This window comes from Stigmatopora nigra, chromosome 1, assembly GCF_051989575.1.
Source record: "Stigmatopora nigra isolate UIUO_SnigA chromosome 1, RoL_Snig_1.1, whole genome shotgun sequence".
Lineage (NCBI taxonomy): Eukaryota > Metazoa > Chordata > Actinopteri > Syngnathiformes > Syngnathidae > Stigmatopora > Stigmatopora nigra.
This window is the reverse complement of record NC_135508.1, coordinates 2,391,682-2,409,154: the sequence shown is the minus strand read 5'-3', so window position 1 is coordinate 2,409,154 and position 17,473 is coordinate 2,391,682. Positions and strand designations below refer to the sequence as shown.

Genomic DNA, 17,473 nt, shown 5'->3' with positions numbered 1-17,473 from the left:
TGTAACTAAAGAAAAATGACTGAATCAAGGGTACGGCTTATATGCGCATAAATTATACTTGACATGCACAAAATTGCAAAGTGACAAAGACAAAACACCATAATACAAGACAATACGGTCATTTATTTCCTAATAGAGAAAAGATAAACAGATAAAAAACTTTAAAAAAATACGAAATTCAAGAAAAAAACTTATTTTGCATAAAACATGAAAAAACTTACTTGTGCCTGCCATTGCTCACTCAGGGCGCCGCCATCTTACCTACAGATGACAAACTATAAACCAAATGACAAGCCCCACCCCCCAAAAAAATCGCCCCAAATTTGCCATTTTTCACTCTTAAATTCTGATCAAAATTCCATCTTATGATAGATCACATATATTCTTAACATTGATCGTATACTCTCTTTAAAACCATAAAAAAATGCTTTTATTATTTTGACAATATCATTGACGACAACCAGTTTTCGCAGGGTTTTGTTTGAATTTCATGTTCACCGAACAGCAAACTTTGACATTCAGAAAGACAATAATGAATGTCACGCTGTATTTTTTCTCCCCATCAAAAAGTTTGTTGTATTGTTTCTTTTGTTTAAAAAAAAAACACTTAAAATAGATTGCAAAAAAATGGGCGGGGCTTAGTTGATAACCTCACCTTTGTGTAAAAAGTTTGAGGGATATTCCCACAACAACAATGTCGCATTAAAAACTCCGCCATTGTTGTTTTTAATGTGTGTATTTTTGTGTGTGTGTGTTGGAAGATAACAACACTGATCATTGAATGGTTGAATTGATGACCTGAAAATGACTCACTGTGGTGATCCAAATACAGAAAGAACGTACCAAGGTGCCAATAACAAATACCGAGCCATTGAGTCACAGAACGTTATGTCGCCAAAAGGATAATAACTCATGCCACATGGCATGACACGTACTCGCTACATTCACGTAGCGATGAATCCTAACGACTCTATTTTCAAGTTGATACATAGCTTATTGCGGTAATCCCTCGGTTATCGCAGTTGACTTAGACCAGAAAAAAACGCAAATAAAAAAAAAAACACTTTACTTTGTACTTTATACTTTTTACTTTACTTTGTACTTTCTAATTTTTACTTTACTTTGTACATTATACTATCCTTTGTACTTTGTATTTTATACTATACTTTGTACTTTATACTTTACTTTGTACTTTATACTTTACTTTGTACTTTATACTTTACTTTGTACTTTATACTTTTTATTTTACTATATACTTTACTTTGTACTGTATAGTTTTTATTTTACTTTATACTTCCTTTGTACTTTATACTTTTTATTTTACCTTCTACTTTACTTTTTACTTTGTACTTTACTTTGTACTTTATACTTTTTATTTTACTTTATACTTTACTTTGTACTTTATGGTTTTTATTTTACTTTATACTTCCTTTGTACTTTATACTTTTTATTTTACCTTATACTTTACTTTGTACTTTATACTTTACTTTGTACTTTATCCTTTACTTTGTACTTTATGCTTCACTTTGTACTTTATACTTGACTTTGTACTTTATACTTTACGTTGTACTTTAGACTTTACTTTGTACTTTATACTTTATGGTTTTTATTTTACTTTATACTTCCTTTGTACTTTATACTTTTTATTTTACCTTATACTTTACTTTGTACTTTATACTTTACTTTGTACTTTACCCTTTACTTTGTACTTGATGCTTTACTTTGTACTTTATGCTATACTTTGTACTTTATGCTATACTTTGTACTTTATACTTTACTTTGTACATTATACTTTACTTTGTACTTTATACTTTATAATTTATACTTTATACTAGAATACTTTATACTAGAATACTTTATACTAGAACACTTTATACTTTAATAATGAGGGATGAGTATGTATATACTTGAGTCCTTTCACATGTACTGTTAACGGATGCACTTTTTTATATGTATCATATCTTGTGCTGACCCGGCCCATCTATTAAATTGTTTAAAGTCAATGTGGCCACCGGGCCCAAAAGTTTGCCCACCCCTGTGCTAACCTCATTAGGCATAATTTCCCACCCACTCTAACCGACACATATTTTTGTGCTAATACAGAACGGTGATGATGCCCATCGCCCAGGAGTTTGCCCCCGACGTCGTTCTGGTCTCCGCTGGCTTCGACGCAGCCGAGGGCAACCCCGCACCCCTCGGGGGGTACACGGTCTCGGCCAAATGTAAGCGAAACTTCTAACCACATACTCAAATATCTCTTCTTCTTTAGCAATGTTGCGTTCGGAGAAACCAGGAACTTTGATTACTACGAAGAGGTATTAATAGATTATTATAGCCCAGGTCAAGTTTAGACTAAAAAGCAGGACTCATCTATGATGTTAACCATAATTATAGTGATTGTTGTTTGGCATAGTGCGGCAAGAAGTTCAAATATACCGTTTGCTCCTCTTAAACAAATATAGGTACGCGGCGTTCAACTTAAGCAGGGGTGTCAAATTTCTGGTCTGCGGGCCGAATACAGCTTAATTTGAGATTAAGCGGGCCGGACCAATACCCACTTTTTTCCTTTGAATTAGTCACTAATACTAATAATTATTTCAAAGAATGAGTAAATTATCAAAATGTTTATTAACAGAATTTTCCTTTTACATTATGAACAATATATTATGAACAAGAGAATAACCACAACATAAATAAATGTCAATTCATGTTGCCTGCACGTACTAAAGCACTGTGTCCCCTAGCGGATAATAATAGAACTACAAATTTTAAAGAAAATTCATTTTTTTTATACAATGCAACTTTAATCCCCGGGCCGTACCAAACCACCAGACGGGCCGGATCCGGCCCGCGGGCCGTATGTTTGACACCCCTGAACTAAAGCGAGAGTAGCAGATGCTAACGTCAATTTGCTTGGCTGGTGATAGCTCGTTATTATTTTATACCTGTCAATTTATACGTTTTGAGATGTAGTTTTTTTCTGTATAACAACCTTTGTCCGGGATTTTTTTAAGTACGTTTTTTTTTTTTGTAAAATCGATCGGGTTTTATCCATTTCGGACGCTTGGTCGCCGGTTGTTTGGCCGCCCGGACATTTGGTCGCTCGGATGTTTTGGTCGCCCGGACGGTTTTGGTCGTCGGACGTTTTTGGTCGTCGGACGTTTTTGGTCGGCCGGACGTTTTTGGTGGCCCGGACGTTTTGGTGGCCCGGACGTTTTGGTGGCCCGAACGTTTTGGTGGCCCGAACGTTTTGGTCGCCCGAACGTTTTGGTCGCCCGAACGTTTTGGTCGCCCGGACGTTTTGGTCGCCCGGACGTTTTGGTCGCCCGGACGGTTTTGGTCGCCCGGACGGTTTTGGTCGCCCGGACGTTTTGGTCGCCCGGACGTTTTGGTCGCCCGGACGTTTTGGTCGCCCGGACGTTTTGGTCGCCCGGACGTTTTTGGTCGCCCGGACGTTTTTGGTCGCCCGGACGTTTGGGTCGCCCGGACGTTTTGGGCCGCCCGGACGTTTTTGGCCGCCCGGACGCTTTTGGCCGCCCGGACGTTTTGGCCGCCCGGACGTTTTGGTCGCCCGGACGTTTTTGGTCGCCCGGACGTTTTTGGTCGCCCGGACGTTTTTGGTCGCCCGGACGTTTTTGGTCGCCCGGACGTTTTGGTCGCCCGGACGTTTTGGTCGCCCGGACGTTTTGGTCGCCAGGATGTTTTTGTGGCTCGGACGTTTTAGTCGCCGTTTGGTCCCCAGTCTTTTGGTCGCCAGTCAAATGCTGACAGAGCTGTCAGCGACATCTACATAATCTTGAATTTAGTGCGTACACAAGGCGCACTGATTGATTGGTCGCCCTGTCCACTTTGGAGAAAATTTAAGACTTTTAAGTCCACCCTATGGCCGTAAATATGTGCCGTGTTTTGTTTTTATCGCGTAATAAGGGCAGTTACAATCATTAATAAGGGGAGTAATTGACCAAGGTTGCCAGGTTGTAAGTCATTTGTCCGCCTTGTCTTCCAGGTTTCAGCTTTTTGACTCGTCAGCTGATGTCCCTCGCGGGTGGCCGCCTGGTGTTGTCCCTGGAGGGAGGTCACGACCTCACGGCCATCTGCGACGCATCCGAGGCGTGCGTTAGTGCACTTTTAGGCGCTCAGGTGAGCCACTCTCGGCGTTAACCGTCTTTATGTAAAATTCTTAACATTTTGGTTTATATTTTAGGACTCGTTGTCCGAAAAAGTGCTGCTCCAGAACCCAAACGATAACGCCATCCGCTCCCTGCAGACGGTCATACAAATTCAAAGTGAGTATTTGGAGTGTTGTTTAAAAAAAATCTGGTTAAGTCTGCTTCCGATGCTTATTTGTGTATTTTTGTGTATTTTTCTGTACTATTTGTGTATTTTTTGTGTATGTTTGTGTATTTTGTGTATTTTCGTGTATGTTTGTGTATGTTTGTGTATGTTTGTGTATGTTTGTGTATGTTTGTGTATGTTTGTGTATGTTTGTGTATTTTTGGGGTATTTTTGGGGTATTTTTGGGGTATTTTGGGGTATGTTTGTGTATGTTTGTGTATGTTTGTGTATTTTTGTGTATGTTTGTGTATTTTTGTGTATGTTTGTGTACTTTTGTGTATGTTTGTGTACTTTTGTGTACTTTTGTGTATTTTTGTGTATTTTGTAAATTGTTTGTGTATTTTTGTCATATTTTTGTGTATGTTTGTGTATGTTTGTGTATGTTTGTGTATGTTTGTGTATGTTTGTGTATTTTTGTGTATGTTTGTGTACTTTTGTGTATGTTTGTGTACTTTTGTGTATTTTTGTGTATTTTTGTGTATTTTTGTGTATTTTTGTGTATTTTTGTGTATTTTTGTGTATTTTTGTGTATTTTTGTGTATTTTTGTGTATTTTTGTGTATTTTTGTGTATTTTGTAAATTGTTTGTGTATTTTTTGTCCATTTTTGGCATATTTTTGTGTATGTTTGTGTATGTTTGTGTATTTTTTGTGTGTGTTTGTGTATGTTTGTGTATGTGTATTGTGTATTTTTGTGTATTTTAGTGTATTTCTGTGTATATTTTTGGTATTTTTGTGTATTTTAGGCCAGTACTGGCAGAGCGTCAAGGCTTACAGTGGCTCTGTGGGTTTGTCCTACCTGGCCGCTCAGAGACGGGACTGCGAAGAAACAGATGCCGTAAATGCTTTGGCTTCACTTTCTGTTGGAGTTCTTTCCAGCAAGAGGTACAAAACTTCAGTTTCATACATTTACAAAGGGTTTCTCAAAGATGTATTGTATTTTCTCGCGTATAAGCCGTATTTTTTGCCAAAAAATGAAGACTGAATCAAGGGTAAGGCTTATATGCACATAAATAAGACTTGATATGCACGAAACTACAAGGTGACATAGACGAAATGCAAAACAATATGGCCGATACGGTCATTTATTTCAAAATAGAGAAAAGATAAACAGATGAAATGCTAAACTATATTTATTTTGACGTTTATGAATGAAATTTTCGAAAAAATTTGACAGTTACGGAGACACTTCCTGGTTGTACTGCTCACATGACTTCCTTTTTAAATTTTTCTAGGCCACTTTAACGTCAACTCTATTTTGTTCGGGCCGGACCATTTTAGATATAATATTTAGATTTTTTTTTATATAAATGGATTAAAAGAACTGGATTAAAAGCCCTGAATATTCAGTTTTTTATAGATCTAAAACAATGTTTATTTTAACTTTTTTTTCAATATATTTTTAGATTTTACAAAAAAGAAATTGAACTAAAAACACAGAATATATTGATTAAAAAATTACACTTATTTTTGTTTTGGATTAAAAGCCCTGAATATTTAGTTTTTATAGATCTAAAACATGTTTTTTTTAGCTTTTTTGTGATTTTTTTAAATGGTTTTTTAAACTAAAAACACAGAAAAAAATCATTAAAAAATTACAATTATTAATTTAAAAGGAGTAAAATCAGGAAATGTAATATACATCTATACTCTTCATTTGAATTTGGAACCACAGTATCTACAAAATCAAATAAGAAGCAAAGAGCCATGTTCATTTAGGCTGGAAACCGCATACGGCTCTAGAGCCTCCTTGGCAGAATTCATTGGATTTGAAGCAGTGAAACAAAGGGGCTTACCTCCAATGTTCTTTCAGCCTTCCAGATGAACCCATGGAACATGATAGCAGCTCCATGTGACCAAGGGTCTCACCTTTGGGAACAAGGCGGGCCAAACCCGTCCTCGCCGGATTTCCAGTACTGCTCAAGGGCACGGCGACGGGCGGCGAGGGTGGAACCGACGACCTCGCCACCACACCGACATATCCAGGTGGTAGAAGCAGCTCAACGCTGAGAAACAATCGGCGGTAACCTTGTGAAACCTCACCAAAGAGCAATACGAGATGTTTGAGGAACTTGACTGACCATGAATTGTGCCTCTGTGAAGACACATACGCCGTTGCAATGTTTCCTAATGCGGTTTGCTGTCTTTTTTGCCTCAACTTTGCCTTCCCGGTTCGGACCAATTGGAGGACTTTAGACGTCCAAACCCCACTATTCAGCTTTGCTTGCTACATGCCACTTTTTACTTCTAAAATCTATTTTTGGGAACATATATTATATTGGCCCGAATATAAGACGACACCCTCTTTTTAAAGAATCAAGTTTTTGGGCCGAAATGGATAAAACGAGATTGGTTTTACAAGAAAACGAGATTGGTTTTTACCAAAAAACAAGATTGGTTTTACCGAAAACGAGATTGGTTTTACCATAATTCTGAGATCGGTTTTACAAAAAAATGAGATTGGTTTTACTAAAAAAACGAGATTGGTTTTACAAAAAAAGACGAGATTGGTTTTACTAAAAAAACGGCATTGGTTTTACAAAAAAACGAGATTGGTTTTACAAAAAGAAACGAGATTGGTTTTACCAAAAAACGAGATCGGTTTTACCAAAAAACGAGATCGGTTTTACCAATAAAACGAGATTGGTTTTACACAAAACGAGATTGGTTTTGCCAAAAAACAAGATTGGTTGTACAAAAAAACAAGATTAGTTGTACAAAAAAAACGAGATTGGTTTTGCCAAAAAAACAAGATTGGTTGTACAAAAAAACGAGATTAGTTGTACAAAAAAAAACGAGATTGGTTTTACAAAAAAACGAGATCAATTTTGCAAAAAAATAAAATCGGTTGTACAATAAAACTGATTATTTTGACAAAAAAAAAACGTACTTAAAGAAATTCCGTACAAAAGTTGTTTAACGGCGAACAGAATTTGTAATGATCAAAAAAGTATAAATTGACAGGTATGAAATAATGACAAACACCAGATTCTCTTTTCATACAGAAAATAATGTGTCTGAAACATCTGAAACAAATGATTATACCAATATATCTAAGAAAAAAAGCCTATTATTTTACGACTAAATCTGAATTTTGACGTTTGGCAGCTCTGCAAATGTTCTAAATACAGTTTGACCACTAGGGGAGTATGAAGACACAAGACCAATGGCTAAGGTCCTCCTGAATGCTTCATTGCACTGTTCATTCCTTAATGTGAAGTGTAAGAATTTGCAAAACTTGGGTTAAATATGTTTTTTTCTTAAAACCCAACATTCGCACTCACTCGTTTTTTGTTTTTTACCATATTATAGAACGCTATATGCATTTATCTTCAACCTGCCATGTCTTAAGACCTCTTTACGCCCGCTAATACCAACCCAAATAGAGTGGTACCTCGAGATACGAGCTTAATTCGGCCCGGGACTGAGCTCGTATGTCAATTTTCTTGTAACTCAAAGATTGAAATGAACTAAAAACGAATTAATTTGTTCCAAACATCTGAAAAAACACCCAAAACAGGATACTGGATTGGAAAAACATTTTTATTTGTTTTAATTCGCTTTCTAGTAACAAAGTAACAGATAACTAGTTGCTCAAATTTTCACTCGTATTTCAAGACAAATAATTGCTCAACATTTTACTCGTATCTCCAGACAAATATTTGCTCCAAATTTCACTCGTATCTCCAGACAAATATTTGCTCAAAATTTGACTAATATCTCAAGATCAATATTTGCTCAAAATTGTACGTGTATCTCAAGACATATAGTTGCTCAAAATTTGACTCGTATCTCAAGATCAATATTTGCTCAAAATTGTATTCGTATCTCAAGACAAATAGTTCCAAATTTCACTCGTATCTCAAGACAAATATTTGCTCAAAATTTTACTCGTACCTCAAGACAAATATTTGCTCAAACTTTTACTCGTATCTCAAGACCAATATTTGCTCAAAATTTTACTCTTATCTCAAAACAAATATGTGCTCAAAACTTCACTCGTATCTCAAGACAAGTATTTGCTCCAAATTTTACTCGTATATCTAGACAAATATTTGATCAAAATTTCACTCGTATCTCTAGACAAATATTTGCTTCAAATTTCACTCGTATCCCAAGACAAATGTTTGCTCAAAATTTGTTTCCTATCAAGACAAATATTTGCTCAAATTTTTTCTCGTATCTCAAGACAAATATTTGCTCAAAATTTGTCTCGTATCTCAAGACAAATATTTGCCCGAAATTTTACTCGTATCTCAAATTGCTCGTAAATCAGGCCACTCATATGTCGAAGTACCACTGTACTGTAAAACTTAACCATCCCATGATGTCATATTTCTAATCTACATTTCCTATTGAATCCAATTCTGATGTGAAAACATCTCATTCCATAGCTTTATTTTTTTAGTTTTAGTATCACTTGAATCATGCAGTGTAAATGTAGCTCAAGTCAGGACAAGATTCATTTTCAGTCTTAAAAAAATTGAATGATATACCTAATGACCAATGACCAAAAACCGTTATTATTACAAGGTTTTATTCATTTATAGAAAACACGGTGAGTCTGTATGTGAAGTATCCATGAAGTAAAATGTATGTGGATGTGTGTGTGTGTATATTTGTATGTGTGTATACGCATACTGAACTTTTAATACTGTTATGGGTGATCTGTTATGATCATAATAACACAAATGGCACGTTTGTTGTCTTATGCAAAGGCCAGTACGGCTTTCCTCTTCTTAACTACCTTTTTTTGCGGAGGTTAAGTGTATTAAAGGTAAAAAAAACACACAAAAAAACACTGTAAATATAATTCCCAAAGACCAAAATACACATCAGCCGTGTGAGTAGGTGGATGTGTATTGGTAGTTCTTCTTAACTAACTGGACTTGCAGTAATACTGTCGAAATGGATTTAATGCTCTTCTTTTCTAATGACCTTTACTGTATGTGTTATAGTATTTTCTTCCAGTTTCTTACCATGTGTATAGAAAGATTTTCTATTTTGTACTTTTTGTCTTTTCCTCCTGATTAAAAAAAAGAAATACTTTCGGAAAATGACGATTTTGCTGTTATATGTTGAAAAGAATAGAGAATGTCTCTATTGGTATTACGTAAATACAATGAGATATAAATATATATATAGATTATGTAAAATGAGATTAGATATTGGATTGGATTTCATTAAATTAGATTGGATTACATTAGATTAGATTGGATAACAATAGATTGGATAGGATTACATTGCATTAGATTGGATTACATTGGATTAGATTGAATTACATTAGAATGGATTGAATTACATTAGATTAGATTGGATTACATTAGATTGGATTAAATTACATTAGATTGGATTGGATTAGATTAAATTGGATTAAATTGGATTGGATTAGATTAAATTGGATTATATTGGATTGGATTAGATTGGATTTGATTAGATTAGATTTGATTAGATTAAATGGTATTAGATTAGATTTGATTAGATTAAATAGTATTAGATTAGATTGGAATAGATTAAATTGGAATAGATTAAATTGGATTGGATTATATTATATTGGATTATATTAGATTTGATTAGATTGGATTAAATTTGATTATATTAGATTAGATTAGAGATTAGAAAAGACATATTAGAGACTGTTATAGATTAGACATTAGAATAAAGATTAGATTAGAAACTAGATTAGATATTACATTACAGATTAGAGTATAAATTATTATAATATATTTTAGATTAGAAATTCGAGTTTAAATTATTATATTATATTTTAGATTAAAGATTAGATTACATTTTATATTATATTATGTGACCACATAAATGAATCTTATAAATTGCATAAAACTATTTAATAACAGTTTTCATTCAATTTCTGACCCCGTCTGTGGAAGTAAACAGTGTACCCAAAGAAAACCCACACAAGCCCCAATGAGAACACCCAACCAAACTCTCGACCCCAGAACTGCGATACCAACATCCTAACCACTTTACCACCGTGCCGCCCAATAACCTTTATTTATTTTTAAGATAACTATACCTATCCCATTTTTTTTTTACCTAAAGACCTAAAAAAAACATTCCCCCCCTACCAATTTCCACCCTCACATTTCCCGTCCACCTTTCCCGACCTTTGATTTTTCTAGTTGAAAAAACCCCGTTTGGACACCCCTGGTTTAGATGAAGGCAGGAGGTCGATTATTACACCTATATATGTGCTCTTCATAAATCAGATTGCACTTCCTCCCTATTTTTTTGTGGTTTTTAGGGGCCCAGTGGGAGGGCCCCGACTAGCCCCCGCATAGACCTTTTCCCTTTGATGCCACCGCACATGATTCATCGTTTTTTTTCTTCATTTTTTTTAAAAGCCGTTTGTTTTCATTAGTCTTCAACGTCAGCTTTGCCGCGACTGTATCGCGCACTTTTTTGTGCAAAGCAAGCACATTTTGAGAGGAAAGAATTTGCAAGCGGTTGCAAGGGTTTTTTTTTTTGGCACAAGAACACACGCAAGAACTCGACCGAAGACTGGCAGGCGGCAGTGCGGACTTTTTTTCCACGCGCTTGTTGATAATGAGCAAAAAAACAGCCTGAAATCTAGCTTTTTAAACCAGGGGTGGCTTTCGAGCCGTATGTGGCTCTTGGACAAAATTAATGCAGCTTTTTTGCTTCTTATCATGTTTTCTATATGTTGTGCCTCGTTTTATGTTTTTTTTTAAAGATTTATACTCTTAAAACACACTCAAATTTATCAGGGTTAATTCAAAATACATAATTTCTATTGAAAAAATAAGATTATTATATAGATATAAGTATTTTTTATCCTTCTGATTACACATTTTCAAATTTTTGTTATTTGTGTTTAATTTATTCGCCACACTTGCTTTAAACTGAGTTATAAAAGATGATTTTGCCTGTCAAAAACACATGAGCACAAGTTAGCTTAGCGCTAATGGTTAAAAACAAGTGTAAATGACATAGCAAATCAAAAATGGTGGCTGCAATGTCTAGATTTTTGTGAAAATTAGGCTTAAATAGCAAAAATAATATGCTATGTTTTGTAGTTAGAGACGTTTGCCTGTCAAAAACACACATTAGCTCAATGTTAGCTGAGCGCTAATGGTTAAAAACAAGTGTAAATGACATAACAAATCAAAAATGGTTGCTCCAAAACCAGATTTTTATGACAATTAGGCTTAAATAGCAAAAATGCTATGCTACGTTTTGAAGTTAGCGATGTTTGCCTGTCAAAAACATACATTAGCACAATGTAAGCTTAGCGCTAAAGGTTAAAAACAACAGTGTAAATGACATTCAAATCCAAGATGGCTGCTCAAAGTCCAGATTTTTGCGAAAATTAGGCCTAAATCGCAAAAATGCTATGCTACGTTTTGAAGTTAGAGAAGTTTGCCCGTCATAAACACACATTAGCACAATGTTAGCTTAGCGCTAATGGTTAAAAACAACAGTGTAAATGTTCAAATCAAAGATGGTTGCTCAAAGTCCAGATTTTTCAAAAATTAGGCTTAAATAGCACAAATGCTATGCTACGTTTTGAAGTTAGCGATGTCCCGTAGAAGCAAAAAAAGAATGTTTATAACGTGTAGTGCTGCCATCTTGAAGAAAATAATCAAGCTCTAGAAAACAGCTGTTTGAATGTAAACAAAAGTCGAATGCGACGAATATTTTACTGGACTTTTTCGGCTTTAAAACTTCTAAAATGTCTTCATTTTTTAGGAAAAAGTTGCTAAAATCAAAAAATAAAATATAGTTAAAAATCTCATAAAGTTGATATTGTTATATTTGGATATGGCAACCTCAAAAAATAATGCTAAAGAAGAAAATACAATCTTCGTATAGTATTAGAAGTAAAATGCAGTTCTCTGATCATGTACAAAATAATGTTTATATAAAAAATGACACTTTTTACAATGGCAGCCATTTTGTCAGGTCATTTGTACCCCCAAATAAACAAACTGATATATACATATATATACATTTTTTACTGCCAATTAAAAAATACATGCCAAGAACATTATTACTACAATTGGATGACAAATGGGGCCACAAAATATGACCATAACCAATAGTAAGATTTATTTTTAATCGTAGAAAAATACTTTGTATGCGAAAGATACAACTTTTAGCATACCTGTCAACTTCGGCTAATTACTCCCATTATTAATGATTGCAATTCCCTTATTAAGCGATAATGTACAATAATATGTACAATATTTCCTCACATAGGGCGCTTTTGTATGTAATACATTCAAGATTCTGTAGATGTCACTGTTTGACACTGACAACTTGACTTTCAGGGTACATTGCTTGCTGACACGCTATATTTATCAAGTAAAAATGTGGAAATGACAACATTAGCAATCGATAATGACGTTTTAGTGACCGAGAGGACCCAGATTTGAGCCAAAATGCCTAAAAACAGATCATTTTTACAAAAAACTTACTTTTTTTTCAGTACAAAAGTCCTTATTTGTCCTCCACACTTTGAAATGACCAAAAAAGTATAAAATATATGAAAAAAACCTAAAAGTTGACAGGTATACTTCAATACCAACCCTTCTTATTCCGGAATTGTACCTTTTTGTTCCAAAAGTAGTGGAAAAACTAGCATAAAATTAGCATTCTTGTTCTTAATCAAAAGTCACAGTCTTTCCTTGACCAATAAGACGATCCAATGACATTACCTGAGACTTGTAAGTTAAAAATAATGACAAATTTTCATAAAAAAATTAAATTAAAAATGAAACTAATGTCCAGCAGACATGGCGGACCAAGCCCCTTCCATCCTCCAAACTGAGAAAGCATAACTTAACCTTTCTTGAGCCAAATAGTTGCATCCATTACTCTTTGAATCCATCTCATCACTTTGCAACACCTGATACAGAAAATCAATATAACGTGATGCTAATTTAAGAGTCTGAATTTTACTGAGTTTATCCGAAGGCAACGTTGGAATAATTTGACGTAAAGACGCAAAAGCATCGTTGAGAGATTGCGTCCTCTGTCTCTCACGGATATTAGCGATATCACGTTGTCCATGTGGATCCTCCAGAGGAGACGACGGTCCAGGGTTCGAACCCAGAACTGGAGATAAGGAACTCCTTGGAGACGTTTGCGGAATTTGAGGACATTTTTTCAGTTTCTTGGTTCCTGTTGATGTCTCGATCTGGATTTCGTCCTTAAGCTCGTTGTCCATTAGTGGGACTGAGGACAAGTCGTCCGATTCAGGTGTGACGGGGTGCCGTTTCCGTCTACGGAATCCAGGAGTCGCCACTAGGACAGGACAAGTGTTGGACATCTGTTTCCCGGACTTGTCCTGATTGGAAACCGCTAAAGGATTAGCGCTAGTTTGGTCCTCGTCCCTCATTTTTGTAGTTTTTTCATCCAAAATCCTTACGTTTCGTCTCAAACTTTGTTTTTTTTTTGTTCAGGAACTTTTAGCTACGATTTACCGCCATTTTTCTTCTGCATCTTCACTCCGGGGAGGCCACGGGTGTTCTTCCACAATGGCCGTCATGTCTGCTTGCTCCTCAAGCTGCATCTGATCCAACAGAAACTGGAATCTAACTTTTTTACAGAAAAGGGAGGAGACATCCATGTGTTTTTTAGCGGTCCGGGTCCGCCCATCTGATTCACTGCTTGGTTGGTGAGTAGGTCTTACTGTTTTTTTTCTTTGGATTCCTACAACGGGAAACTTAAACTATCGAGTACTGTGATCAAAGGAATAAGGTGTCTCGGGATAGCCAATCAAATCAGACGTTGGTGACGTTTAGGTTTCGTTGTGGAAGCTTCCCCCGAGTTTATTGGTTCCAGATTTTTCTCCGAAACATGTTCTGGTCCCTCCACCCCGCTTCTTCTTGTTGTAGTTTTGAGCCCTCCTCTAGTACAACACCACATTATTCATTTTATTTTTTGTGAGGTATCGTCTATACCAGGGGTGTCAAACTCCCTTTGGTCTGTGAGCCGAATACGGCTTAATTTGAGATCAAGCGGGCCGGACCAGTAAACTCATTGCAAAATGACATAGAACTAACAATAAGCCCACTTTTTTACCTTTGTATTAGTCACTAATACTAATAATTAGTGCAAAGAACGAGTAAATTATCAAAAGGTTTATTAAAATAATGTTCCTTTTACATTATGAACAATATATTATGAACAAGAGAATAACATAAGAACAAAAATAAATGCCAATTCATGTTGTCTGCACGTACTAAACACTGCGCCCCCTAGCGGATAATACAAGAACTACACATTTTAAAGAAAATTCATATTTCTTTTATACAATGCAGCTTTCTTCCCCGGGCCGTACCAAACCACCAGACGGGCCGGATCCGGCCCGGGGGCCGCATGTTTGACACCCCCTGGTCTATACAAACTATGTTGTGATGGTAATTTGCCGGTAGGGTGAAGTAACCGTGTTTAAAAAGTGAGTTGAGAATGTGCTAGGGTCAACTCAATGGTGGGTTTTATTCTTGTTTGAGCTCCTTTTTGGTTGTAGGTCTAGAACAAGGGTGTCAGACTGCTTCGCAGGCTGCTTTAATGTCAACTTGATTTCATGTGGGCCGGACTATTTTGGATATAATATTTAGATATTTTTTTGTAAATGTAATTAAAAGAACTGGATTAAAAGCCCTGAATATTCCGTTTTTTTGTAGATGTAAAACAATGTTTATTTTAGCTTTTTTCATATATTTTTTGGTTATACAAAATGATTTTTGAACTAAAAACTGAAAAAAATGATTAAAAAATGACAATTATTGATTTAAAAGGGGGAAAATCAGGAAATTTAATATACATCTATACTCTTTATTTTAATTTGATCCTATAACAAAAAGTCGGCACTCATGATTTACTTTCTCGGACCACACAAAATGATGCGGCGAGCCAGATTTTGCCCCCGGGCCGCCACTTTGACACCAGTGGCTTAGAGCAAATGCGTCAAATTTCAGGTTGGTTCGCGGGCCGCTTTAACGTCAACTCCATTTCATGTGGGCCGGATCATTTTGGATCTGATACAGTGGTACTTCAACATACGAGTGCCTCGACATACGAGCAATTTGAGATACGAGTAAAATTTTGATCAGATATTTATCTTAAGATAAAAGTAAAATTTTGAGCAAATATTTATCTTGAGATACAAGTAACATTTTGAGCAGATATTTATCTTGAGATACGAGACTCTGGGTGGAGGCGGGGCTTAAAGAGCCAACCCGGGACAAGAAAGGTATCAAAATTTTAAACAAAATTAGAATTAAGTTTAGTGTAAGGTTAGATTAAACTTATTTTTGAGTGTGTCTGCATCATAATCCAAGTTCATTTAAATTAGTTTATTACTTTATGAGCATGTTGCCATGCAAAAACTATTTTTATACAGTTTTTTGCAATAACCTAACTTAAAACTATTCTTTTAGGTTGTTTTTATTGCCCGTGGGAAAACATTTGTCAGTTGGCGGCATCAAGATTTGCCCTCGCAATAATTTTATGTTAAGGACAGGTTAAATGTTTGATGAAGCAAAGATGATAAGATTTGACTTTTATCTGTCAGAAAGTATTAGTTGAAAAAAGAAAATCTTAAACTAGAATATCAACATTCTGTGGGACTTGTGTGACCTGAAGAAAAAATGCATGATGCCAGATTCCATTACGTATCTTAATCTGAAAAAAAACAACCTGTGAGCTTCTTTTTAGAATTAACTGAGTATTAATTAAATTTAAGTGAATTCTATAATAATTACGATTAAATAATCAATAAATAAGTACGAAATAAAAACATAGTCAACATAATAAATAAGTATTAGTCAACAACATGAATAAGTAGTAAATAAAAAATGTCAACATAATAAGTAGTCAAAAACATAAATAGGTAGTAAATAAAAACATAGTCAACATAATAAGTAGTCAACAACATAAATAAGTAGGAAAATACACAAATAACAACAAAATAACACAAACATAAATAAGTAGGAAAATACACAAAGTACAACAACAAAATAACACAAAAACATAAATAAGTAGGAAAATACACAAAGTACAACAACAAAATAACACAAAAACATAAATAAGTAGTAAATAAAAACATAGTCAACATTATAAGTAGTAGTCGACAACATACATACGTAGGGAAGTACAAAAATAACAACAAAAAACAAACACACAAACAGATAAATAATCAATAAATAAGTACTAAATAAAAAGTAGTCAACATAATAGTAAAAAGGTAGTAGTCAACAACATAAATAAGTAGGAACGTGCACAAATAAAAACAACACAAACAGATAAATAATAAATAAGTGGTGAATAAAAAATTTGTTTACATTATTAGTAGTCAACATAAATAAGTAGGGAAGTACACAAACAACAACAACAAACGAGCACATGAACTGAGAAATAATAAATAAATAAGTAGTCAACATAATAAATAAGTAATATTCAACAACATAAATAAGTAGGAAAGTGCCCAAATAACAACAACAACAAAAGCACATGAACTGATAAATAATCAATAAATAAGTAGTCAACATAATAAATAATAGTCAACAACATAAATAAGAAGGAAAGTGCCCAAATAAAAACAACTGAAACATAAATAATAAGTAAGTGGTAACTAAAAAAGTAGTTTACATTTAGTAGTCAACAACACAAATAAGTAGGGAAGTGCACAAACAACAACAACAAACAAACACACAAATAGATAACTTATCAATAAAAAACTAGTCAACATAATAAATAAGTAGTCAACATAATAAATAAGTAGTCAACATAATAAATAAGTAGTCAACATAATAAATAAGTAGGAAAGTGCCCAAATAACAACAACAACAACAACAAACGAGCACATGAACTGAGAAATAATAAATAAATAAGTAGTCAAAATAATAAATAAGTAATATTCAACAACATAAATAAGTAGGAAAGTGCCCAAATAACAACAACAAACAAACATGAACTGATAAATCAATAAATAATAATAAATAATCTATAAGTAACTAAATAGTCAATATATAAAATAACTAGCAATCAACATACAAAATAAGTACTCATCAACATAGATAAGTAATAAACAACAACTTCACTTGGGCACTAAATATAGAATCTCTGTTTACGTAAATGAATAATGAACACAAC

At 34.6% G+C, this 17,473-nt stretch overlaps 2 protein-coding genes across 2 annotated transcripts in view; one reads left to right on the top strand and one right to left on the bottom strand.

Moving 5' to 3' along the window:
• Nucleotides 1-6,589, top strand: part of hdac7a (histone deacetylase 7a) — a 56,676-nt gene extending 50,087 nt beyond the window's left edge. The window contains exons 22-26 of the mRNA XM_077723952.1: nt 2,104-2,222; nt 4,007-4,140; nt 4,205-4,286; nt 5,080-5,218; nt 6,147-6,589. Coding sequence (XP_077580078.1) covers nt 2,104-2,222; nt 4,007-4,140; nt 4,205-4,286; nt 5,080-5,218; nt 6,147-6,189 — 517 coding nt within the window. The 3' untranslated portion in view covers nt 6,190-6,589. The remainder of the gene's footprint in view (nt 1-2,103; nt 2,223-4,006; nt 4,141-4,204; nt 4,287-5,079; nt 5,219-6,146) is intronic.
• A 6,257-nt stretch (nt 6,590-12,846) lies between these two features.
• On the bottom strand, nt 12,847-13,777 carry LOC144200661 (heart- and neural crest derivatives-expressed protein 2-like). The gene has a single exon (XM_077722911.1). The coding sequence runs from the start codon at nt 13,710-13,712 to the stop codon at nt 13,092-13,094; it is 621 nt and encodes a 206-aa protein (XP_077579037.1). The 5' UTR covers nt 13,713-13,777; the 3' UTR covers nt 12,847-13,091.
• Nucleotides 13,778-17,473: the final 3,696 nt, after the last annotated feature.

Excerpts from the sequence above, each read along its gene's own strand:
- LOC144200661 (XM_077722911.1), bottom strand. The coding sequence starts at position 13,712 with ATGAGGGACGAGGACCAAACTAGCGCTAATCCTTTAGCGGTTTCCAAT.